This window comes from Salvia splendens, chromosome 5 (assembly GCF_004379255.2).
Source record: "Salvia splendens isolate huo1 chromosome 5, SspV2, whole genome shotgun sequence".
NCBI lineage: Eukaryota > Viridiplantae > Streptophyta > Magnoliopsida > Lamiales > Lamiaceae > Salvia > Salvia splendens.
In genome coordinates this window covers 42,518,427-42,545,189 of record NC_056036.1, presented here as the reverse complement: position 1 = coordinate 42,545,189, position 26,763 = coordinate 42,518,427, and the positions used below count along the sequence as shown (strand labels likewise).

The following is a 26,763-nucleotide window of genomic DNA, read 5'->3' as shown; positions in this document are numbered from 1 at the left end:
ATACTCCATTATAGTAATATTTTTTTACATTTCTTAAAACTCCGTTCCGTTGACCTTTTCTTAGTACTTTATTGTATTGTCTGTCTTATTGGTATTTTGAATTTAGTGTAGCCTTTATGCCATGATACTTCTCATAGTGAATTCTTAACAACTAACATTCCGTTGAGTACTTTGTTGTCATTGTATTATGAAATATTTAATTTGGTGTAGCTTTTATGCCAATGATGCTATGCTTCTTAATACTCCTATACATCATAGTGAATTCTTAATACTCCTCTCGTCCTATTATAAGTCGTTTTACATAAATTGGATGCAAAGAATAAAATACTTTGGGTATATAATCATTGAATTCACTAAAGTTAACTTAAAATTGGTCTAAAGTATCACAAATTTTATATTTCGTGTGTTATTATCAACTCGATTCAAATAATATATTTTCGGCAAAAACTTATTCTATATAGGCTACCATGAAATGTTAATGATATTTAATACTACCATTTTTTAAGTATGTGATAAATAGAATAAACGCTAAGTAGAAATAACATTGATTTAGTTGTGCAAAGTAGGAAGAAAAAAAATACGTTAGTCGGATATGGTAAGTACTCGTCGTGGAAAATAACACATAAAATGTAAAGTTTGTGATATTGTAATTCAATTTTAAAGTTCTTGGAAATACCAAAATTAAGTCAAAGTTTATAGTTTTAAAAGACCAATATCTCACTTTATAGCGGGACAAATAGAGGAATTTTTTTCTTTTTTTTTTTCTATTTTTGTTTTCCCTTTTTTCTCAAAAGTGATTCAATGATAACTCTTTATTTATGTCACTTTGATTTGAGTTTTCGATCGGTTTGATGGAGGAGAAACTTTTTATCAACTGAATTATTTTTTGTCATCGATTACTCCTTGTCGACCGAGGTCCAAATTCTCGCGAAAACTGCGGAACACTTTAAATCCTAAAAATAGAAAAAAATAAATGGTGAAACTGAAAAAGGAAAAATAAATTGCAAAAAGCAAAAAAGAAGTTGACAAGTGAAGAAACTCTCATTACCTACCAAAACAAACAAATGTGTTCACCAAACACGTCACTACCGCAAGATGGAGATAAGGCTTGGTGGAAAAATGAGTTGGAAATTGGAATAGTGGTATTGCTACCCAATAAAATCTAGACAACTTTTTTTCTATTGCTTTTGGCCCATAATATTTTCCCACTCTCACTTATGACACTATGATTGTGATATATTCAAAAAATAAAATTCTGCGTATGGAAGTCTTTACAAAATTTTAAAAACAAGTTAGATATATATGGATGTATGTATTAATTGCACTATTCAAGGCAGGATTTCATCAGATATGAATCATATGATAAGATGAAGAAAAATAAATGCTGATAAGAATGATTAGCAAAAATTTATCCATGTTTTCGTGTGCATTACAGTTATCTTTATCTAAATCGGGTGTTTTTTGGAAAATATTGATAAATTATTTTTATCCTTAGCATTTATATGAAATTTCAACCAGATCCTTATTCATTCACCTCTTATTCTTCTTTTTCAAAATGGAATATTTATGATTTATGGCACAATCAACCATTTTTAAATGAACAAAAAATATCTTAATATTATTGGTTAAAGCTTGATACAATCCTATAATCATATAATAATGAAAAATGGTACTGTACATTTTTTTAATGGGACATGTTTCTTATTCCTTAATCCACAATGGTTGAATTTATTCATCTGTTGGGAGGTAATAAGTGGCTGAATTAATTTGTGTAGATAGTATTGTCTTGTAATAGTATCAAATTATGATAACTAGCCAAATCTATACTTTGCATCTCACACATTTTCTCTTAATATTAAGAAAATTCGATGTAAATGGTGTGATATTAATTAAACAGCTTGGAAATCATAGAGCAATAACAAATACTAATATAGAACTATTTATTTTAAGTAAATACGTACATGAATAAGATCTGATAACAAGATTGCTTATAAGTTTTTTATTTATTTTCTTTAATTTTAATTTAATATGTTTTGATATATAACAAACTTATGTTAGATATGTATATATTGTATAGAATGTACGATTCATTAGATATGATAAGATTTAGGAAATTAAATACAGACAAGAGTGATTAGCAATATTTTATCTGTTGTATCATGTGCATGATATTTGTTTCCAAATTGGGTATTTTGTGGAAATATATTGACAAGTTGGATAAGAGGCGCTTAGTATTATTATCCTTATCATTTATAAGAATATCTGTTATAAATGGCACAATCCAATCATTTCTAATGTACTCCAAAACATGCACGTAGGAAATATCTTACTATCGTTAGTTATTATAAAAGGTTATAAAAACAATAATAAAAATAAAAATTGTATACATTTTTTTGATGGGATATCACTTAGTTGGTGTTCCTTATTCCTTCTATTAATCTACAATGGTTGAATTTATTTATCTTTTGGGAGGTAATAAGTGGTTGAATTAATTTGTGCGGACAATAAAACAATTCAAGTAATATTAAGAAAACTCGATGTAAATATTTCTCGGTGTGTGTGTGAGAAGACAGCTTAGAAATCATATAGCATAGGTCTTTTACAGACGAATATTAAAAAAAAAAATCATTAATTTCATGTAAGTACATGAATATGATCTCACAAAAAGATTTCATATTATTCAATGTGTTTAAATCTATAACAACATTAATTGCTAATGTCACAAGCTCAAACGGGTGAGACGTCTCATTCAATCTAGGCAAATGAGTAAATAAGGGAATTATGCACTTTCTAAAATGTAAATTTTATTTATGAAAAGAATAGATAGGGTATAATGACTTATTGCAATTTGCAAGCAAGGTGTCTATTAATATTGCAGGTTTTGTGCAAAATATCTTTATCAGAATTCCTCAAGTAAAATCCATGTGAAGTGTGGAGACAACTCTATCTACTTTTACCAAAAATACCAAACAGAAACAATAAATACATTCAAAAAAATAAAGTATATCCTCAGCAATACGTGTCTCATTTAACTCGACGCAATTTTTAATAGATGTGAAGGAATGAAGGAATAGGTGAACCCACATGAGTTAACAAGGGCTTAGGGCATCATTAATCCCGGCCCGGTTTTAGGCTCAAGTCCCCTCCACGTCATCATTCCTCTACAGTTGCGGCCAAGACCCCTACTGCTCTAACCCTGCAGGCCACAACCCGGGCTGTAACTAATAATTGACACTATTCACAACTTCAACCTATTTGACTTGTAAATGCAATACGTTGAACAATTCAAACCGGGAAAATAAATTGTTCATTCGAAAAAAGAAATTACAAATCCTAGAAAAAAAATACAAATCCAAAAAAACTAAAAATTATAACATAAAAAATGCAAAAAATGCAAAAAAAAACTAAAAATTATAACATAAAAAATGGCAATAAAACTAAAAATTATAACATAAAAAATTTGTAAAAAATGCAAAAATAAAAATAAAAATTACGCCTCCCCTCTTCTTCATTTTCCTCACTCAACTTCATCTCTCCCTCCCTCTTCTTCCTCTTCCAAATGCAAAAGAAATCAGAAAATTGGGCTCCGTCACCCCTCTCCCTCTTCTTCCTCTTCCTCCCTCTTCTTCTCCTTCCAATTTTTGGCAAAAATTGCAGCTCCGTCACAGCATGGAACCATCCAACGCGAGCTCGGGCAGGACCCCGGGACCGTCCCCGGCCGCAACGTCTCTCCCTCCAACGCGCAGGACGGGCCGGGACTCGCGATTTGCGGCCTGGCCCCTTGTGTTAACGATGCTCTTAAGCCCCTCCAAAATTGAAATTTCTTTTTTTTTTTCCTATTTATATCCTTTTTTTACGTTGAACATGTTTGCTCGCCATTTTTAGCTTGAACCTTTTATATATAAAAAAAATCCTATCATAACATATCGAATTATTGGTATTTTGTGCAAATCGCTTGCAAAAACACTTACTATAAGATATTATATGAAAAAAATTGTCTATAAAATTTTTAAACTCAAAATTTTAAAGTATATAGTCCTTAATAAAAATAAAAACACTTATTACAAAAAAATCATAGTAAAAGTAGTGTCTAGTAAAATTTAACTCAAACTTTAAAATATATAGTTTTTACTTAAATTTATGTGTCCGTCCCTGAATAAAGAAGTAAAAAGTTAGTGGAACGTGAAATTCACTCACTAGGTTTAATAAAAAGTAAAATGAGACATGTTGCAATAAAAAAATGAGACACGTGTAACCGGACGGAGGGAGCAAATTTTTTTTGGAACCTCATCTCAATTATTGATTCTAAGTTTTCTTGCAAGAGAAATACTAAAGCACAGAAGGCCCTCAAATTTTTTAAAAAAAATTGAAAAACAAAGGCATCCAAAATCCTAACTATAAATACTTTAAATATCTCTCATCCCAAACAGCATCTTCCACTCCATAAATTGTGTCACTTCTCATGCTTCCATTTCATCAAACATCAACAATGGGCTCTTCATCACTTGTTGCTAGGACTTGCTCCTTCCTAATCATGTGTGCTGTAATAACAGCATCTTCTTCATCGGATTCCAGCGCCTTAAGCCGTCGGAATCTTCTTGGAAATGGCATTGGTTCCACCCCACCAATGGGGTAAAAAACTCATCTTCAATCTACTTATTATGCCCTCCATTTTCTTACATGTAAAAACATCTATTTTTTGTTCATTTTAGATGGAATAGTTGGAATCATTTCAACTGTATGATTGATGAGAAGATCATCAAAGAAACTGGTAATGATGGTTTTTGATATTCTCATTATTTTATCTTCTTTGTTGATGACTAAGAAAAATCTATGGTTTTTTGTGTGTCAGCTGATGCCCTTGTCTCAACTGGCCTTGCTAAATTGGGATACAATTATGTCAACATAGGTAAAAAAATAATAATGCTGCTGTTAATTTTTATCCTCTTTTTTTTCTAGTCATTTTTGTGACAATGCAAGATTATGTCACTCACAGATGATTGCTGGGCTGAACTCGAACGCGACAGCAAGGTATGTTCTTTTTACGAGAGAAATTGCTAGGAGTGAGCATTCAGTTTTCGATTGTCAAACTAGACGGAAAAACAATTTTTTGAGATATGAAAACCGATTTAAACCAAAAACCAAAATAAATGAGCATCCAAAAATATACTAGAAGAATCATCTAATAAGTATTAATTAATATTGTATCATGTCTATTTTCAAGCATAAAGTTACTACAATGCTAGATTTATTTTTTCTATTCAAAATTTATATTTAAATTTGTACTGTTCAAAATTAAAATTTATCTAGATCTATTTTTACTAGGCTTTGTTTTTTTATATAAATATATATACCAAATTCCTTTTTTACTCTTTTTCTATATTTTAGAATCGAATCAAACTGAAAAACCTAATTTTTGTTAAAAATTAAAACTTAAGGGAAACTATATCGAATAAATTCGAACTAAATTTTAAATTTCAATTTGATTCTGGTTGGATATTCAATTTTTAAATATTTTGTTGATTTGCATGTGGTTGATGATGTTGGAAATTTCAGGGAAGCATGGTGCCTAAAAATTCAACATTTCCTTCTGGAATTAAGGCCTTATCTGATTATGTCCATAGCAAAGGTCTTAAGATAGGAATCTACTCAGATGCAGGGTAACAACAACAACAATTTCTTTCAAATTGAATCAAAACACGAGGCTTATCCTTTTCTTGGTTTGCAGATACTTGACTTGCAGCAAGAAAATGCCCGGTTCGCTCGGGCACGAAGAGATCGATGCCAAAACCTTCGCCTCATGGGTATATTTTTCTAGCTATGGCTGTTTTTTTTGGTTAATATGATATTATCTGTCCTGGATCAAGTCTTCACGGATTTGTTGTTGGGTCATTTTAAAAAAAAGTTTCATACTAATTGGAGTTGAAAAACACTGCTTTATATTGTTTCTAATTTTTCTTGTTCGCAGGGCATTGATTATCTCAAGTATGACAACTGTAACAATGGTGGCATTAAGCCAACTCTGAGGTGACAGAAAGAAAATAAAATAAAAGAAAGAATTGATATGGAGTTAAACATTACGGATTAATTGTGTTGTGTTGTGTTGTGCAGGTATCCGGTGATGACCCGGGCTCTGATGAATACGGGGAGGCCCATCTTCTTGTCCCTATGCGAGTGGGGAGATATGCACCCGGCACTGTGGGGCTACACCGTGGGGAACAGCTGGCGAACGACTAACGACATTTCGGATAATTGGGACAGCATGGTGTCAAGGGCTGATCAGAATGAGGTTTATGCAGAGTATGCTAGGCCTGGTGGATGGAATGGTAAGTTACTAACAACTTGTGTTTTTTTCGCACAAATGTTCGAGTTTGAGTTTGAGTTTGAACAGATCCGGACATGCTTGAGGTTGGGAATGGAGGAATGACCAAGAATGAGTACATTGTTCACTTTAGTATTTGGGCTATTTCTAAGGTATAAAACATCTTGTAACTCTAAGTTGGATTGAGATTTGAGATTTGTTGTATATGTAATTATTGTTGGTATGTGTGTATTGGTTTTAGGCACCATTGCTAATAGGTTGTGATGTGAGAAATATAAGCAAAGATACCATGGAGATTATAGCCAATAAGGAGGTCATTGCACTCAATCAAGGTAACAAATTCTTCCATCTCTCTTCTTTTTCTTTTGGGCAAATTTAGTTGTTAATATTGCAAATTTTGGCTGAATTCTGAATTTTCCCACTAACTTAATTCTTGATTGTGAAAATTATGAATTTTATTGTAGTTTTTCGGATTTTTGGGATTTCCACAGCGATCGTGACTCCTATGTGCCCTAATTACTCCTTATGTGGCATAAGTGACACCACATGGATATAAATAACAAAAAAAAAAAGAATTTAAAAGGAAAAAAAGAAACCAATTCATGATTTTTATGCCTAAGTTTTATATTCTTGTTGTGACATTTTGTGATGTGATTATGGACAGACAAGCTAGGTGTTCAGGCCAAGAAGGTTAGGATGGAAGGTGATTGGGAGGTAATATATAGATATACAAATAGACAATAGTGATGATTGGGAGGTAATATTAAATGTAGATTTGAGTAGAGATAATTCGGTTATTTGGTGTTCGAGCAGGTGTGGTCCGGGCCGCTTTCGCACTACAGAATAGCCGTGTTGCTGCTTAACCGAGGCTCGGTGGCTACTCCAATCACAGCCCATTGGGACGACATAGGCATCTCCCCGGCTACTTCTGTCAAAGCCAGAGACCTTTGGGAGGTATATATCTATCTCTACACTCCAACACCATTCATATATATTCTGATTGTTATCTAAGGCTTCACCCGGGTCGCCCTTAAAACGTTCCGGGTGAGTTTCGATAAATTCGTTTACGAATGAATTATCCTACATGTGTATTTTTGTTTTTGCAGCACAAGACTCTGACTTCAACATTTACAGGAAATTTGACAGCACGTATAGATTCTCATGCTTGCAAGTTGTTTGTATTGAAGCCTATTTATTGAGGTTTCATTTAATTGTAGAATTTCTTATGGAGGGGAAATTTCATTGTAACGACCCGCTAAGCCGATATTGTTAGAAACAATATTATTATCTTGATTACTTATATAAGTAACTTGAATGCGATTAAATTCAAGCTACGATAAATTATAGGAGTTGTTGTTTTAACGTTAGGCAAGTGAATAGAAAACGTAAATATATATATTACACCTATATGAATATTAAATTTAAATAAATGAATAAATATTAATAACAATAATAAATTAATACATAGTTTTTCTTTATTAGTTAGCTTATCCGAGAAGACCTCTGTCATGCGATGCATTTAATGCTACTGGTTGAGTTGTAGAGATAATAAATGCTGCATTTATGAAGGCATTAATGAGGTATGGAAAAAAATCCTTCCTCTGACACTTTTGATGAACATTCTCGCCTAGATTAATTGCAGGTTAAGTTTGCCATAGATGAGTATATTTACTCACTTTCTTTCACCATAAAAACATTACCATCATACATCCTAATCACCCCTTCACGACCCCACATAATTCCTTCACAAACCCCACATACTATTTCCTCTTCCTACTTCAATTCCACATCGGACAGAGCCTAAGGAGGAAGATTTACACACACTTGTAGAATCAAGTCACCAATCCAACACCACCTCTTTTTCCCCCACATAAAAGGTAATTCCAAGTTTTTTTTATGCATATACATCAGATTATAGTAAGAATGAAAATGGAAACATGCTAAGTAACCTTTATTTTCCACATATTACATCAGGGACTCCAAATTTCACCCAACACATACAAGTAGCATGCCAAAACCAGAATTTTTCCCCAAGCTATTGAATGATAGACATAACATAGGACTTTTAATGATGCTTTAGACAACACCAAAAAGCCTGTGACTCTTATAACAATTCTATGTAGACCTCTGAAATAAATATAGAAACTCATCTTGAACCAATCTGTAAATCTGCCGCGAGGAACTTCCGGCAGCGAGCTCGGCGCTCCGTCGTCAACAATGACAGCCCACGCTCCAAAAACGCATCCTTGCTTTCTTTCCAGGAATCTAGAAATCTTGGAATGAAATTAACAAAGTCTATTATCACAAAGGTATTTAAAACCTAAATAAAAAAAAAAGGGGGGAGGGGATGAAGAAACCGATCACCTACCTGTCGGAAACGGCGTCGGCCGCTGGAGATGAGGGTCTTGACGGCGACGGCGCTGGAAGGGAGGGGAGGGCTGATGGATACAATCCCCGCCGAGCTGAAACCTCGGCAAGAGCCGAGCATGGTCCCCGCCGAGTTGAAACCTCGGCAAGAGCCGAGCATGGTCCCCGCCGAGCTGAAACCTCGGCAAGAGCCGAGCATGGTCCCCGCCGAGCTGAAACCTCGGCCAGAGCCGAGCATGGTCCCAGCCGAGCTACAACTTCGGCATGAGCCGAGCAGGGAGTAGGAAACGATTCCGGCAGACCTACAGCCTCGGAAAGAGCCGGTCAAGGAGCAGAGTGTAGCAAGGGAGGAAGTATCCATTGCGAAGACAGGGCCGGCGAGGAACGTGAAGCCTCCGAGCCGATTCGGCGACCTTGGGGCTGTACTGCATATTGATTTGAGGTCCATTCCGAAATTAAAGTATTCCGGGCCTAAGAATGAAATGGTTAAGTAAGCTAAAATAAATAGTTGTGACCCAAATTGTTTTTTTAGGAGTAATTAGTAAAGTATAGAATATCAAATTTTGGTTGGAATCTAACTAGCAAACGAACTAGTAATAAATAATGTAAGTTCAAATAATGTAAGTTTAGAAATTTCGTAGTAGTAGTAGTAATAATAATATTAATAATGAAGTGCTATTAATTAAATTTCCCAATTTAATTAATATGCAAGTTTCTAAAATTTTCTAACGGTGAGCAAATGATAAAAGAAATAAAGTAGGGGCATGCATTCCTATAAGTATGTGAATTTCTCGAGTCTTATTGGTACGTGTTTGTTTTCAAAAAGGTTATCTCCGCCAGTAAGGTCGGAGTAAGAATTCAAGATAAGAAAACTAAGCGATCAAGGTGAGCTTTCTTATACTAAAATACAAATCGTATTTTATGAAAACAAGAACACATGTTCGTGATTTTAATGATGTTGTCATGCCATAAATGTTTTGTGTATGATGCCTATCTGTTGGCTACGGCCAAGTGAATTATGAATGATGATACAAGTCGAATTCGGGTCCCAGTGAGGGTGGTGTCCCCGCTCGGACTAGTGTACACAAGCTCCCTCTGTCATGTTGGGCAGAGCAGGTGACCGAGGAAGGTGGCCACCTTCCCGGCACATGCATGTAAGGTGACCGTGCGAGAACACCATCTCGACGGCACAAGGTGATCAGATATGGCTAAGTACAGGAAAAAGGGCCCAAAGTGAATATTTTAGTAAGCTTGGGTCTTTTCAATAAAACCCCGAGTATTACTGCGATGATGGCTTGACAATATTTTCAAATGTATATTTGTAATTTTCGGCATTATGTTCACTGAGTACTTTTTGTACTCAGCCCTGCATTTTTTTTCTAAACGTGCAGGTTGAGTCGTGGAAAGGGGAAGGGATAAGAGCTGTGGAGAGTAATCTAGTAGATAACTATGAACAAAACTCTCGGAGGTTCATGTCTCCATACATGGACCGCGTTCTTTCGTTTCCGCTGTGCCGGTTAAGAGGCAGTGTCTATCTTACTCTTTACTCTGATAATCAGAACTTGTATGAACGGTCACCCGATTCTACATGATCGAGTGTATTTTGGTTATAAGTATTTCCGTATTTAAGTTATTATGTGCGTCTCGTTTTGCTTTGGCTTTAATTTCCCCTAAATTCTATCCCCGCTTCTTATAATCCCTCCTTAGTCGCGAATTCCCGGGTTATGCTATCCTTAGCTAACTGCGGTCGTGACAGAGTGGTATCAGAGCGTTCTTTCTCGCTTTGAACCCGAGAGTCTTTTTCATATAATCCTTGGTCTAGCATTGATTCGCTGGGCTTTTCGATTAACAAAAGAGACTCCCAGCACCTACCCCCAACACGCTCAACCAAAGCAACGGTAAGTGAGTATATTTTGTTTTAAAAGCAAGTGTGTATAATTTTTACTGACTTATGTATAGAAAAAAAAAAAAATTTTTTTTTTTCCTTTTTGTATACATAGCCCTGACAGAACAGCAATTGTTAATTTGCCAACTCTTTCCTGAGCTGGGCAACAATACCAGAAACATTATAACAAGTAATTCGAACTATAGTGAACATGCATGATGGGACGTAGAAGTGACTTTTAGGACTGCTTCTAGTACCCAATTATAACATAGTTGGATACGACTCGTAGGAATGACCAAGCATCCGCATCACATCACGTTTACTTCTTTATGTTTTATATGCATATTTACGTACCGCGATACGAGGGGGGGGAGGCTGATCGATATAGGTTCTTTTGCAGATGGTCTATCCTTCAGTCGAGGATATTCTCCTTGAGTACGTCACATTTGTGATACTCGTAGGAGAGGATCTTGGGATATCTCTAGCACAGTTTAGGTGGCTATGGGAGAGAGCGCACCCCTTTGGAGTGACTCACTATGACGGGATACAGCGACTTATCAGACTTCTACCCTCGGATTGGGTAGGCTTTGCCATCGATCGATCCCGTGATTATATATTTTCTGTAGCCCCTTTCTTCGACTCTTTTGGTGATTTTCCCGAGTTCATCGGGGAGATCCACTCGTGTTTTATCCTACATGGTCAGGCACCGAGGGGGCCATATATGCGGCCGGGCGATCTAGCCCCGGTAGGAGACCCAGGGGTCCCGCAGCCAGCAGACCTTCAGCCCGAGCCGGTCATTCAGCAGCCCGACCTGATTCTCCCACCTCTGCCCTCTCCACCGAGGCGTCGGACTCGCGGAGAGTTTGAGGCTGGACCATCTCGTTTCCCTTTGGGAGATGAGGAGGATCTCTACCTAGTCAGCCCTGACCCCGCACCGAGCCTAGAGGGAGTAGGGTCGGAAGGCACCGAGGCGAGAGAGTTACGAGCTGCAGCAGCCGAGAGGTGTAGGAGGGGCAAGGCCCCCGCCACTCTTTCAGTCGGGGATGAGTCAGTTGAGCAGAAGATCATAGTAGGTACCAGTCGCCTACAGCCATTGCCCATTCCCTCTGAGGCATCTCCCGACGCATTGCCAGGAGCGACGAGTCGTACTATTCCGAGTCGCCACGAGCCTATATCACTAGAGCGTGGACCCGTCGCATGGGCTATACGCCATTGGGGAACTGTGACCAGTGGACCACATCCTCCGGGTAGCACTATTGAGTCAGCTATTCGCCTTGATGAGAGTTCGGACGAGGAGGAGCCAGAGGAAGGTGAGGAGGACCCGGGGACCGGTGCGAGTGCCACTGAGACACCAGCCTGATCGTTGACTAAATAAGGATGTCACCTTTGTATATATGTGTGTACTCCAGAAACGGATCCGTTATGAGACCGTTCTGGTTTATGTTTTGACTAGCTATAGTATTTTGACATCACAGAAACATTCATGTGAGTGTTCTGTGGCTTGACCTATTTTGACTAACATCTGTTTAGTAACAGATGTGATATGTTGCGACACCAAGAATGGTTGTACGAAAGTCCTCCGTGGAGGCAATTTTTCCCTGTACATAAACTTTATATGTATATATATACATGTTTTACTTTCTGTCTCTAGCAGAATTTGATAATGATTGTTTGAATAAATTGAAGTTCTCTACTCTCCTAATCTTTAAAATCTTTCCAACAATAGTAACTTATAAGGAAGTGTTTTATCAATAGAAAATGCCGCCAAGGATAGCTGGGCGACCCCGAGGAAGAGGAAGAGGACGTGGTAGAAGGCCGCACCCTGAGCCCGAAAGACAACACGTAAACCCTCCGCCACCATCTCCACCTCGATCACTTTCACCCCCCCCTGCCCCGACAGTAGATAGAACTGTCATTAACACCTTTCTGAAAAAGAAGCCGCCAACGTTTGACGGAAAAGGCGACCCCACTGAAGCGGAATCGTGGATACGTGCGCTCGAGCGCCTGTTTGACTTACTGCAATGCACAGACGATGAGCGTTTGGTTTGTGCCTCACTCCAACTGACTGGGTCAGCAGATTATTGGTGGGAAGCCCGCAAAAAGATAATGACCCCGCAGCAGCTAGAGGACCTAACTTGGGATCAATTCAAGACAGGAATCTACGACAAATACATCCCCAAGAGCTATAAAAAGCAGAAGGAAACAGAGTTCTATAACTTGAAACAGGGACGAATGTCAGTGACAGAATATGATCGCACTTTCTTTGACCTGTCCAGGTACGGAGTTGATCAAGTGGATACGGATGAAAAGATGTCCGAGAAATTTTGTGCTGGCTTGAGGCACGAAATAAGAGTAGCATTGGCTAGCCGTGGCGGACTACCATATTCCGAAGCTCTAAAACTGGCCTTAGACATTGAAGCTGCATTGCCTAAAGAAAGACCTGCACCCAACCCTACAAATATGTCACTGCAGACCTCGTCCCAAGCCCCAAGGGACAAAAGGAAGTGGGAAGGAAACCAGAACCAGTGGGGACAAAAGAAGCCATGGCATGGACCACCCCGCCCACAAAACTTTGCAAGGCAGCCTATCTTTAAACCGACAGGAATCACTCAACCAAGGCCCAATCTTTGTCCCAAATGTAACAAGCCCCACAGCGGAATCTGCAGGGCCGGAGAAATGATTTGTTTTACTTGTGGAAGGTATGGCCATATCGCCAGGAACTGTCAAAATGGACTCCAGAGAAGGAGTGCACCAACTAACCAGCCAGCACAACGTCAACACTTGCGAGCTCTACATGCAGACACCCAGAACCACCAGACCCCGCATCCACAACGACCGAGCCTCTCAACTCAAGCTAGGGCATATGCATTGGGACGAAACCAACAGAACAACAACCATGGGAATTTGGCAGGTATGGGCACTCTATTGAACGTACCTATTGTCCTTTTGTTTGATACTGGTGCCTCGCACTCCTTCATATCAACCTCGTGTGTAAGCACTTTAGAACTCACACCAGAACCAGCCGAACCTAGAGTAACGGTGTCCTCACCAGTAGGAGGAGTTATAGAAATCACACAAAAGTGCTCGAACCTAGAAATCACGCTCGGAGAACGTAAGGTTATTGCTAATAACTTGGGGGTCATGAAAATGGAAGATGTCGATATTATACTAGGGATGGAATGGTTGGCCAAGAACCACGCCACCATCAAGTGCAGTGAAAGACATATTTCCTTTCAAACTCCGGGAGAAGGGCAAGTTGAGCTCCATGGAATCACTATGAACAAGCGCAAATCCATAATTTCGGTCCTACAAGCAGCCGCGCTGGTGAAAAAAGGGTGTCCCGCCTACCTCGTCTACTTAAGCGAAGAACATAATGAAGAAAAGAAGATTGAGGATGTGGATATTGTACGTGAATTTCCGGACGTATTTCCGGACACGCTGCCCGGGTTACCCCCAGACAGACGACTGGAATTCACCATCGATTTGGAACCAGGAGCCGCGCCAATTTCAAGGGCGCCATACCGAATGGCCCCAAAGGAACTGGGAGAACTGAAACTACAACTGCAAGAACTTTTAGACCTGGGTTTTATCAGACCCAGCGTGTCACCATGGGGAGCTCCTGTACTTTTTGTCAAGAAGAAGGATGGAACGTTGAGGATGTGCATAGACTACCGAGAATTGAACAAGGTGACACTCAAGAATAAATACCCATTGCCAAGGATAGATGATTTATTTGACCAGCTTAAGGGGGCCAGTATATTTTCTAAGATTGACTTAAGGTCCGGGTACCACCAATTGAAGATCCGGTCCGAAGATGTACCCAAGACAGCTTTTCGCACCAGGTACGGTCACTATGAGTTCGTAGTAATGCCTTTTGGATTGACCAATGCCCCTGCGGTGTTCATGGATTTGATGAATCGCATATTTCACCCATATCTCGACAAATTCGTCCTGGTCTTCATAGACGACGTCCTCATCTACTCGAGGAATAGATCGGAACACGCTGAGCATCTAAGAACTATCCTCGAAACGTTGAGGACCGAGAGACTTTATGCTAAATTCAGCAAGTGCGAGTTTTGGCTCAATGAGGTTAATTTTCTTGGACACATAGTAACGGCAGAAGGAATTCGGGTAGATCCAGCAAAGGTAGAGGCCGTACAAAACTGGAAATCACCAACCAACCCGAACGAAATTCGGAGTTTTCTAGGACTGGCTGGCTACTACAGAAGATTCATCGAAGGGTTCTCAAAGATTGCCAGGCCAATGACGCAACAACTCAAAAAGGGCATCAAGTTTGTGTGGACCCCTGAATGCGAAGCTAGCTTCCAACTGCTAAAAGAGAAATTAACCACCGCCCCCGTGTTAGCCGTGCCAGAACCAGGAACAAATTACGTGGTCTACACAGATGCTTCGAAAAATGGACTCGGGTGCGTTCTAATGCAGAACGGGAAGGTGATAGCTTATGCGTCGAGACAACTCCGACCCCACGAACTGAACTACCCCACTCACGATCTGGAATTAGCAGCCGTAGTGCATGCACTGAAAATTTGGAGACACCACCTATATGGGGTTAGATGTGAGATTTTCACTGACCACAAGAGTCTAAAATACTTCTTCGAACAAAAGGATCTAAACATGCGGCAGAGGAGATGGCTCGAGCTGGTGAAGGATTACGATTGCAGCATAAACTACCATCCGGGCAAAGCAAATGTGGTAGCTGACGCACTGAGTCGAAAGTCTCAACAACTAGCTTGTCTGGCCACCCGGGAGGGAATACTGATACAAGAATTTGCCAAGATGAGGATAGAAATCATACAAGCACCGGAAACAGTGGAAGCTAAAATCGCAACTTTGGTGCTGCAGCCCGACCTGAGAAAACGAATAGTTGACGCCCAAAGACACGACGAAGCTCTGGAGAAAATACGAATGAAAGTGCGAACCGGTGAGCAAAGCAATTATAGGGAAGAGGCGGACAATGCCCTCACTTTTGAAGGAAGACTGTGTGTACCAGCCAACCCGGACCTTAGGAATGAAATATTAATCGAGGCACATGACACTCCGTATACCGCCCATCCGGGAAGCACAAAAATGTACCAGGATCTAAAAAGAAAATTTTGGTGGGACGGCATGAAAAGAAGCATCGCAATGTTTGTCGAGAGATGTTTAACTTGCCAGCGAGTCAAGGCATTGCACCAACGACCTTACGGAAAATTACAACCCTTGGAAATTCCCCAGTGGAAATGGGAACATATCGCCATGGATTTCGTGACAGGCCTGCCCAGATCCAAGCGTGGAAATACTGCCATTTGGGTAATTGTTGATCGACTCACGAAAAGTGCTCATTTTATCCCTATTCCAATCACGTATGGATCTGAGAAACTAGCACAGTTATATGTACGGGAAATCGTGCGTCTGCATGGAGTACCTGTGACAATCACGTCAGACCGAGACTCGAAGTTTACATCCAGATTCTGGCAAAGCATGCAAAGGGAAATGGGTACGAGATTAAATTTCAGCACCGCATTCCACCCCCAGACCGACGGACAATCCGAGAGGACAATCCAAACTCTAGAAGATATGTTGAGGGCCGTCGTACTCGATAGAGGAGAAAACTGGGAATCCATCTTGCATCTGATAGAGTTTGCCTATAATAATAGTTATCAAGCCACCATCGACATGGCACCTTATGAGGCACTATATGGAAGAAAATGTCGGTCTCCACTCTATTGGGACGAAGTAGGGGAGAGAAAGGTATTAGGCCCAGAATCCGTGGCGGAGATGATTGAAATCGTGAGACGAATCCGGGGTCGAATCAAGGAAGCGCAAGACCGACAAAAATCCTACGCCGATGAGCGTCGAACGGATTTGAAATTTAACATCGGAGAGAAAGTCTTTTTGAAAGTATCTCCTTCCAAAGGGATAACCAGATTTGGACTCAGAGGAAAGCTGAAACCACGGTTTATTGGACCCTATGAAATTCTGGAAGAAGTGGGCCCGGTAGCATATCGTTTGGCATTACCACCCAATTTTTGTAATGTGCACCACGTATTCCACGTCTCCCAACTTCGGAGGTACGTGTTCGACCCGAAGCATGTCATTCGTCACGAGGAAATCGCTTTAGAACCTGACCTGAGCTACGAAGAAAAGCCGATAGAAATACTAGACCGAAAGGTGCAACAGCTTCGGAACAAGTCGATTACTACAGTGAAGGTTTTGTGGAAAAACCACGGACAGGAAGAAGCAACATGGGAGCTAGAAGAGAAAATGAAGGAGAAATATCCCGAGCTTTTTGTCTAAATATTTTCTAAATTTCGGGACGAAATTTCTTTTAAGAGGGGTAGTATGTAACGACCCGCTAAGCCGATATTGTTAGAAACAATATTATTATCTTGATTACTTATATAAGTAACTTGAATGCGATTAAATTCAAGCTACGATAAATTATAGGAGTTGTTGTTTTAACGTTAGGCAAGTGAATAGAAAACGTAAATATATATATTACACCTATATGAATATTAAATTTAAATAAATGAATAAATATTAATAACAATAATAAATTAATACATAGTTTTTCTTTATTAGTTAGCTTATCCGAGAAGACCTCTGTCATGCGATGCATTTAATGCTACTGGTTGAGTTGTAGAGATAATAAATGCTGCATTTATGAAGGCATTAATGAGGTATGGAAAAAAATCCTTCCTCTGACACTTTTGATGAACATTCTCGCCTAGATTAATTGCAGGTTAAGTTTGCCATAGATGAGTATATTTACTCACTTTCTTTCACCATAAAAACATTACCATCATACATCCTAATCACCCCTTCACGACCCCACATAATTCCTTCACAAACCCCACATACTATTTCCTCTTCCTACTTCAATTCCACATCGGACAGAGCCTAAGGAGGAAGATTTACACACACTTGTAGAATCAAGTCACCAATCCAACACCACCTCTTTTTCCCCCACATAAAAGGTAATTCCAAGTTTTTTTTATGCATATACATCAGATTATAGTAAGAATGAAAATGGAAACATGCTAAGTAACCTTTATTTTCGACATATTACATCAGGGACTCCAAATTTCACCCAACACATACAAGTAGCATGCCAAAACCAGAATTTTTCCCCAAGCTATTGAATGATAGACATAACATAGGACTTTTAATGATGCTTTAGACAACACCAAAAAGCCTGTGACTCTTATAACAATTCTATGTAGACCTCTGAAATAAATATAGAAACTCATCTTGAACCAATCTGTAAATCTGCCGCGAGGAACTTCCGGCAGCGAGCTCGGCGCTCCGTCGTCAACAATGACAGCCCACGCTCCAAAAACGCATCCTTGCTTTCTTTCCAGGAATCTAGAAATCTTGGAATGAAATTAACAAAGTCTATTATCACAAAGGTATTTAAAACCTAAATAAAAAAAAGGGGGGGAGGGGATGAAGAAACCGATCACCTACCTGTCGGAAACGGCGTCGGCCGCTGGAGATGAGGGTCTTGACGGCGACGGCGCTGGAAGGGAGGGGAGGGCTGATGGATACAATCCCCGCCGAGCTGAAACCTCGGCAAGAGCCGAGCATGGTCCCCGCCGAGTTGAAACCTCGGCAAGAGCCGAGCATGGTCCCCGCCGAGCTGAAACCTCGGCAAGAGCCGAGCATGGTCCCCGCCGAGCTGAAACCTCGGCCAGAGCCGAGCATGGTCCCAGCCGAGCTACAACTTCGGCATGAGCCGAGCAGGGAGTAGGAAACGATTCCGGCAGACCTACAGCCTCGGAAAGAGCCGGTCAAGGAGCAGAGTGTAGCAAGGGAGGAAGTATCCATTGCGAAGACAGGGCCGGCGAGGAACGTGAAGCCTCCGAGCCGATTCGGCGACCTTGGGGCTGTACTGCATATTGATTTGAGGTCCATTCCGAAATTAAAGTATTCCGGGCCTAAGAATGAAATGGTTAAGTAAGCTAAAATAAATAGTTGTGACCCAAATTGTTTTATTTTTTTTTAGGAGTAATTAGTAAAGTATAGAATATCAAATTTTGGTTGGAATCTAACTAGCAAACGAAGTGGAAGTAAATAATGTAAGTTCAAATAATGTAAGTTTAGAAATTTCGTAGTAGTAGTAGTAATAATAATATTAATAATGAAGTGCTATTAATTAAATTTCCCAATTTAATTAATATGCAAGTTTCTAAAATTTTCTAACGGTGAGCAAATGATAAAAGAAATAAAGTAGGGGCATGCATTCCTATAAGTATGTGAATTTCTCGAGTCTTATTGGTACGTGTTTGTTTTCAAAAAGGTTATCTCCGCCAGTAAGGTCGGAGTAAGAATTCAAGATAAGAAAACTAAGCGATCAAGGTGAGCTTTCTTATACTAAAATACAAATCGTATTTTATGAAAACAAGAACACATGTTCGTGATTTTAATGATGTTGTCATGCCATAAATGTTTTGTGTATGATGCCTATCTGTTGGCTACGGCCAAGTGAATTATGAATGATGATACAAGTCGAATTCGGGTCCCAGTGAGGGTGGTGTCCCCGCTCGGACTAGTGTACACAAGCTCCCTCTGTCATGTTGGGCAGAGCAGGTGACCGAGGAAGGTGGCCACCTTCCCGGCACATGCATGTAAGGTGACCGTGCGAGAACACCATCTCGACGGCACAAGGTGATCAGATATGGCTAAGTACAGGAAAAAGGGCCCAAAGTGAATATTTTAGTAAGCTTGGGTCTTTTCAATAAAACCCCGAGTATTACTGCGATGATGGCTTGACAATATTTTCAAATGTATATTTGTAATTTTCGGCATTATGTTCACTGAGTACTTTTTGTACTCAGCCCTGCATTTTTTTTCTAAACGTGCAGGTTGAGTCGTGGAAAGGGGAAGGGATAAGAGCTGTGGAGAGTAATCTAGTAGATAACTATGAACAAAACTCTCGGAGGTTCATGTCTCCATACATGGACCGCGTTCTTTCGTTTCCGCTGTGCCGGTTAAGAGGCAGTGTCTATCTTACTCTTTACTCTGATAATCAGAACTTGTATGAACGGTCACCCGATTCTACATGATCGAGTGTATTTTGGTTATAAGTATTTCCGTATTTAAGTTATTATGTGCGTCTCGTTTTGCTTTGGCTTTAATTTCCCCTAAATTCTATCCCCGCTTCTTATAATCCCTCCTTAGTCGCGAATTCCCGGGTTATGCTATCCTTAGCTAACTGCGGTCGTGACATTCATGCACTATAAAATAGTGTTGTTGTGGTGAGAAATGGTGATTTATCAATATAATGGTGGTTCTATGGCATTGGTAATTAGTTGGCTGAGTTATTTATTTATTTATTTATGTTATACAGTTTACAAGTACTACTAGTTTTTAAATAAAGACTAAAGTCACCATTGAAAATGGGCAAATTGCCTAAAAACCAATAATTAAAAGCATGAATCTTAGCATTTTTTCAGTTTTTTTCATGATATCGTTTCATCAAGAAAGTACACACAAAATTAAAATAGTACTAATATAATACAAAATCTACCTAATTTAATCATCAAAATGACATAGTTTCATTGTGTTGATTTATCATTTCAATATTAATTTTATCATGTTATCCCAATTAAAATTACCATTGGGCATGCTACATAGGATTTAAAATTTTCCAAAATAGTTGACCTTGAAAAATTTGCTTCATAGAGTACAAAAGTTCGTATACTCCACATTTTAACAAATTTTAAAAGTGCTGTTAAACACATGAATTGAAATATAATTACTGTATTTTTCAGCTATTAAATCCTTCAAATATGAAGCTAATTAGAGCATCCTCATCGCCACTCTCCGGGGCGGACGGCGTCCGTGGAGCGGGGCGCGACACAGCCTCGTCCGCCGCTGTGCTCGCGCCAACGGCACGGTCCTGCTCGATAATAAGAGCACGTATGTGCCGCTGAGCATGGGGACGTGACAGCGTGCGATTGGCCGTTGTAATTTCTTTTCTTTTTTTTTTTAAATCGAAAATAATACCAAAAATTAAAAAAAAATCGGATTCCCAAAAAATATAGCCGTTTATTACGGTTTTTTTTATTTTTTTTAAAATTTTAATTATGTAATTTTTAATTTTTAGGATTTGAATTATGTAATTTTTAATTTTTTAGTAATTTGTAATAGTATTCCGAGTATTTTTAATGCATTCTAATATTGTGAAAATGTTTTTATTTAAATTGAATAATAGAATGATGAGATCCTTGAGCATGTCCTTGCGGAAGAGCATGGATGTAAAAAAATGAATAAAAGTGGATCCGGACTCACTTCCATGCTCTTACCTAAGAGCATGAATGAGAATGCTCTCGTATACTTACAATTTGTTCAGCTTGACGCCACTAACTAAAAATATCAATTCGACTCAAAATTTACGGAATGATAAATTCACTCGCTAAATTTAGAAAAGGTTAATATTAAAAATATACTCCATAATTTAATAAAATTTCATCCATCAACTTACATCCAACAAGCCAAGAATTCGAATTACAACTTACATGCCTTCTCTCAAAATATAATATTATGGGAAAAAACAAAAAAAAATTGCACAAAATAAAAAAAATATAGTAACCCGTATTTTCCATATAAAAGAACTCTGATAAATAAGGAATAATAAAATCTTACCAGAAATAAATACTGTATATATATAAATGAACAAAAGTAAAATTCATATGATCTCTCCCAAATCTATCTCCAAAAACCTAATTTTGAGAAATCAGTAGAAACTTCAATGGAGAGCGTCTTATCTGCTGTGGATCAGCAGAGATTGGTTTCCTCCTTTTTGGAGATCGCAATCGGCCAAACAGCCGACACTGCTCGCCAGTTCCTTCAGGTGCTTCTGATTTCTGCTTTTGATGTTTCCGATTTATCACCGCCTTACTCGATCTGCTGATTTCTGTGACCTGCATTGCCGATGTTATCTCCTTAAACTTGTTCCCCATTTCCAGCTAAAGTTGTGTTTGCTAATCCAGAGGAATGTGCCTGCCTTTATGGTTATTCAAGATGTTTGCTATTCTTCGTTTTTTTTGGGTACTAGTAATGATTTTAGGCGTAAAGCAGCTGATTTTTCTGTCTAATATGCGGAATTGAGGAATAGAGATAAAGTAATAGTTTAGGCGTTTCTTTGTCAATATTTGGCTAGAGCTGAGGAATGTGCCTTTATTGTTATTAAAGTCTCTAAGATGTTTGCTTTTATTGGTTTTTGGGTACTAGTAGTAATTTTAGGCATAAAGAAGCTGAATTTTCTGTCTAATATGCGGAATTCAGGAATTGAGGTAAAGTAATAGTTTAGGCGTTCTTTGTCAAAATTTGGCTAGAGCTGACGAATATGCCTTTATTGTTATTAAAGTCCCAAGATGTTTGTTTTGCTTGGTTTTTTGGGTACTAGTAGTAATTTTAGGCATAACAGAAGCGAATTTTCTGTCTAATCTGCGGGATTGAGGAACCGAGGTAAAGTAATAGTTTAGGCGTTTTCATTGGTAGAAACCAATCTCACAAACTGCAAGTAAGTATCAACCGTTAAATGAAGGGTTTGTTTAAGGATTATTTTGAGGAGGTGTTATATATGTTTAGTTTAGAATTGCTTGATGGGTGTCAAAATCATAATGAGTTTCAGGCCTATTCGTTATCAAGATTTAGCCAGAGCTGAGGAATGTGCCTTTATGGTTATTCAAGATGTTTGCTTTTCTTGTTTGTTGTTGGGTACTAGTAGTAATTTTACTATTTTAGGCATAAAGAAGTGAATTTTCTGTCTAATTTGCGGGATGGAGGAATCGAGGTAAAGTAATAGTTTAGGCTCACAAACTGCAAGTAACTATTGATGGGTAAATTGAAGGATTAATAGGATTATTTTGAGGTGTTAAGTTTAGAATAGCTTCGTCGGTGTCAAATCATATGCCTATTTTCTGAGTTGCTCCGTACGTGGTGTTATCTAGGGTTGTATTGTCTAGATTGTGTATCAATATTTTTAGGGTTAAGTCACTCCTTGTTATTCATTACTGAAATTTTTGTGAATGCAAAACTTGGAAAGACTTTGCATATGGTTTTAGTATTTTAAAACTGCAATGTATTGTCTGGATTTTTGATTCTCTATGCTATGTAATTGTGTGTTTTGGAACACTGATTGTCTTGTTCCTAACATATCAGAGATTGATAATTTTCTCAGAATTTAATGTAAAATTTCACATGATGTCATGATCCAGGCTACAAGCTGGAATTTTGAGGAAGCTATTCAACTCTATTTCATTGGCAATGAAGGCAGGGCAGGTCAACCTCCTGCATATTTTCCACCAGTGGGAAATGATTTTCCTCCGCATGATTTGGAGAATGAGTTAGGTCGTCCAGATGACACTGATGGTGTGCGGGCACCTTTACCTGTGAAAAGAGATGTTCTTTATGACAGTCCGATGCTTTACGGGTATCCAAACCTTTCTCATTTTGCTCACTTGATAAATTGTGATTTTCACCTTTATATGATTTATGTAACTTCATTTTATGATTCATTTATTCTTTGAGCTTTCGTTTTCTGCTTCTCTGAATTTGATTTTCCTTGCCATTTGTCAAGTAGTCATTTAGCGTCATTCATGGTCAGGTTGTTAATTTGGTACCTTTCGTTAATATTGATGTACATGCATCGGGTGATGTTCTTTAGAACGGAAATTTGTAGTTTAGGCATCTACTTTTAAGTGTTACCTACTGTTTTTTTTTGGTGTTTATGTACTGGGAAAAATTAATGTTTTAGAAAAGTTAGCTAAAACTTCTGTAGGTTAGTTTTTTTTTAAATAACGTTTTGCTTTATCCAGCAGTTAAAAAGTTAGCTAAAACTTCTGTAGGTTAGTTTTTTTTTTAAATAACGTTTTGCTTTATCCAGCAGAACACGAAGGGGAGATTCATCACAAGGAACTCCTTCTGTAGTTCCATTTCGCAATTTTCAGGAGGAGATGAAGCGACCTGGAGTCTGGGAAGCAGAACAAGGTTCTTCGTCTTCTGTTCCAGACAAAGTTCAGGATAATCTTGCCTCCTTATATCGTCCTCCATTTGCTATAATGTACCATGGCCCCTTTGAAAAGGTAAAATGCTCTCTAATATATTTAAAAATATTGGGTTTTTATTTGCTTTTGGTGGTGGTACCTCTCTGGTTATTAATATCAAACTTGGATGGAAAGTGCCGAATTGATCTTGAGATGTGATTCAAAGGAGAGTAGGAGACATTAACATGACATATGTTTTATTTGATGCATTGTCCTATTTGTTTCAGGCTAAAGATCATGCTAGAGTTCAGAACAAATGGCTCCTTGTCAACATGCAGTCCACTAAGGAATTTAGCTCCCATATGGTACTTGCTTTACAATTCCCCTCTGCCCCTCTCCCTCAGAACAAATGGCTCTAAAACATTATATTTTTCCTGTTTTGCAGCTTAACCGCGACACTTGGGCAAATGAAGCTGTTGCTCAGACTATCAGGACAAACTTCATTTTCTGGCAGGTTTGTATGTCATATATAAAGTGTCAAATTTGGAATACTGGGCCTTACATTTGTTGTAATAGTAGTACTTGATAAGAGACCATGTGAAGCCTTTTGATTTTTTTTTTCTGTATCAAGAGGTTCTTATATTTATGCTTTGATAGTTCCAACTTCCAATCATGTTTCTTTAATATTCCATTTTACATACGGTATGTTTTGCTTTTCATAAATCATTAGCAGGTAAAGATGCAGTCATATTCCGAGTGTTGGAATATGAGAGGGAGGAAAATTATTTTAAGTTCAGTTTAAATGTATTTCTGTTGCACACTGCACAAACAATGCAAAACTGATGTATGGTGATTTTTATATGTTATGACATGTGGAATTTTGGTTAGTGGTTTCTCAAATTTAACGCATATACATGCTCATGAGCACCGTGAGTGTTTTTAGCGCTGTATTCCTTAATTTCTATGAGCTAACAGCATACCAAAAGTTATTCTACTAGATGATTCTTCCTGTTATTTAATACGCTTTAGGTATATGATGATACTGAAGAGGGGAGCAAAGTTTGTACTTACTACAAATTAGACTCTATTCCGGTCATTATGGTGATCGATCCCATAACAGGTCAAAAAATGCGTTCTTGGCGTGGAATGATTCAACCACAAAACTTGCTGGAGGTATTTGAGTTTTCTATGTATTTTAACTATTTTTTCAATGACACGTCTACACCCATGGAGGACTACGCACTTTAACCTAAGGAGAGTGAGATGATTCTTCTGTTACTAATACTATAATGTGATCTGAGCCTTTTCTATTCATGTTCTAGGATCTGTTGCAATTTATGGATGGCAGCCCCTCAGATCTGCATGTCAGTCACTCTCATAAACGATCCAGAGAAAGCTCAAAGTCCCCTATTCCACGTCCCCAACCAACTACAGGTTTTCCACTTCTACTACTAATCTCTGCTTGACCCTTGCAAATCACTAATTATTGTTCAAAGGAAATGTGTATATATATACGTCAATGACTCAATATAGGTTGGATAACATCTAGATTTCACTCTTTATGTTTATTTTTCATTTGATTGATTAATTTTGGTGCATTTGTGCAATTCATGTTTTTTTTGTATGCAATTTTATAATGAGTGAAGTTAGCTTTCTACAAAGTATAATTGAATCAAAGGATACGAGTATGAACAGTGTGACGAACTAAATTGACAACATTGGTAGCTAACATGTGGCTAGTTGTAATTGAACACTTATTTATATAAAAATCACTTGAAAAACTCTTGACATGCTTCATTACCTCCACATGACTGTAGAATACAGATTGTATGCATCTAGCTATAATGTACTTGTGTAGTTTCTGATGATTGCTATAAATGTTTCGACAGCTGCAGATAACAATAATGAGAATGACGAAGACCTGCAGAAAGCGCTGGCTATGTCTATGGATGATCAGAAGGAGATTGATACAAAATCAGATCACCCCAACAAAGTGGATGATGCCACTGCTGAACCGCAAGTTAAGAAGCCAAGTTATTTACCTTTGCCTGAAGAGCCCAAAGGTGACAGGAATCTGCTTTGTATGGTTGGAGTACGTCTCCCAGATGGGCGCAGAATCCGGAGGAACTTCCTTCGCACCGATCCAGTTCAGGTAGATGTTTAACTATTTCTCTTTTAGAATCTGTCACTCCCCAACTGATTTTTGCCGTGCGCACCCGTCACCCTATTTCCCAATTTCCTACCCTCCTATTCAAAAAACTCCAACTCCATGCTCTTGATATTTCTGCTTTCAGTTCTTCTGGATTGTATCTGAAATCATGCATGTGAACATAATAATGTAGCATTTCTGGTTGATCATTGATCACAGAATAATCGATGATGTTACACATGTCGTACGGTAGAAAAGTTGTTGGTGCACTAACTCTCGAGTCTATTCGCTTTGTTGGAAATAGCTATGTAGTGCTAATACTGTTTTTGCTTGCAAGTTATCCCTTGTAATTATTGTTCATTTGGTACAGCTGCTATGGTCATTCTGCTCCTTGGAGCTGAAGGAAGACAGTAACCGGCCATTTCGCCTGAGCCAAGCTATTCCCGGTGCATCAAAGACATTGGATTTCAATGTCATTTCAACATTTGAGGAATCGGGGCTTGCCAACTCAATGATTTCGGTAACTTGGGAATGAAGACCGGGCGGATGAGATACTGTGTTGAAGAGTTTTTACTTCGGAAGCTCGGATATTTATGTCCCTTTCATTTTGTTGTTTTTTGTAAGAAGGGGAGATGGGTAAGAATGAAATCAGTCAAAGCTACTGTGATGCATCTCTTGTATATATTGCATGAAGCAAACTACAGTTTTAGTTCTATACTTTTGCTTCCTTTATTTAGTTTGGAGAAGGAACTCATTATGAATCTGTAAATTTGTTATTTAAAAAGATACTCTTATGCATCACTTTTTATTTTTAATCAGATAGTGTACCAATTCATTAAATCAAAGGGAGAAAATATGCAGTAATGGCAGAAGTATAATTTAACCGAATTTGATCAAGGGCATGCCTTAACACCTTTGGAGTATCCTTGCATGAATTTGTATGGCAGTTATTCCCACACCTCTTTTCCAATATTTTGACAATGGCTAAGTAAAAAATATTAAAACAATGTATTCTAAAAATGAAAACATCATTCTCTATTTTATCATC

General features: G+C 38.4%; 3 protein-coding genes across 5 annotated transcripts; all 3 read left to right on the top strand.

Moving 5' to 3' along the window:
• Positions 1-4,411: 4,411 nt before the first annotated feature.
• Positions 4,412-19,884, top strand: LOC121801966 (alpha-galactosidase 1-like). Of its 2 annotated transcripts, XM_042201459.1 has the most exons (14): positions 4,412-4,632; positions 4,713-4,771; positions 4,853-4,909; positions 4,997-5,031; positions 5,557-5,660; positions 5,729-5,804; positions 5,969-6,027; positions 6,112-6,326; positions 6,392-6,474; positions 6,564-6,654; positions 6,987-7,036; positions 7,136-7,276; positions 7,429-7,565; positions 19,808-19,884. In XM_042201459.1, exons 1-13 carry the CDS (start codon positions 4,463-4,465, stop codon positions 7,519-7,521), a joined length of 1,233 nt encoding a protein of 410 aa, XP_042057393.1. In that variant the 5' UTR covers positions 4,412-4,462; the 3' UTR covers positions 7,522-7,565; positions 19,808-19,884. The 2 variants fall into 2 exon arrangements, with proteins under 2 accessions (XP_042057393.1, XP_042057391.1); XM_042201457.1 differs by lacking the exon at positions 19,808-19,884 and having other exon boundaries at positions 7,429-7,663.
• Positions 12,333-13,854, top strand: LOC121804321. The gene is made up of 2 exons (XM_042203811.1): positions 12,333-13,691; positions 13,747-13,854. The coding sequence occupies exons 1-2, from the start codon at positions 12,333-12,335 to the stop codon at positions 13,852-13,854; spliced, it is 1,467 nt and encodes a 488-aa protein (XP_042059745.1).
• A 1,374-nt stretch (positions 19,885-21,258) lies between the features above and the next one.
• Positions 21,259-26,530, top strand: LOC121802918 (plant UBX domain-containing protein 7-like). Of its 2 annotated transcripts, none has more exons than XM_042202608.1 (9): positions 21,259-21,429; positions 22,799-23,013; positions 23,467-23,665; positions 23,854-23,931; positions 24,012-24,080; positions 24,596-24,739; positions 24,889-25,000; positions 25,456-25,718; positions 26,086-26,530. In XM_042202608.1, the coding sequence occupies exons 1-9, from the start codon at positions 21,328-21,330 to the stop codon at positions 26,248-26,250; spliced, it is 1,347 nt and encodes a 448-aa protein (XP_042058542.1). In that variant the 5' UTR covers positions 21,259-21,327; the 3' UTR covers positions 26,251-26,530. The 2 variants fall into 2 exon arrangements, with proteins under 2 accessions (XP_042058542.1, XP_042058543.1); XM_042202609.1 differs by having other exon boundaries at positions 21,260-21,429; positions 23,470-23,665.
• Positions 26,531-26,763: the final 233 nt, after the last annotated feature.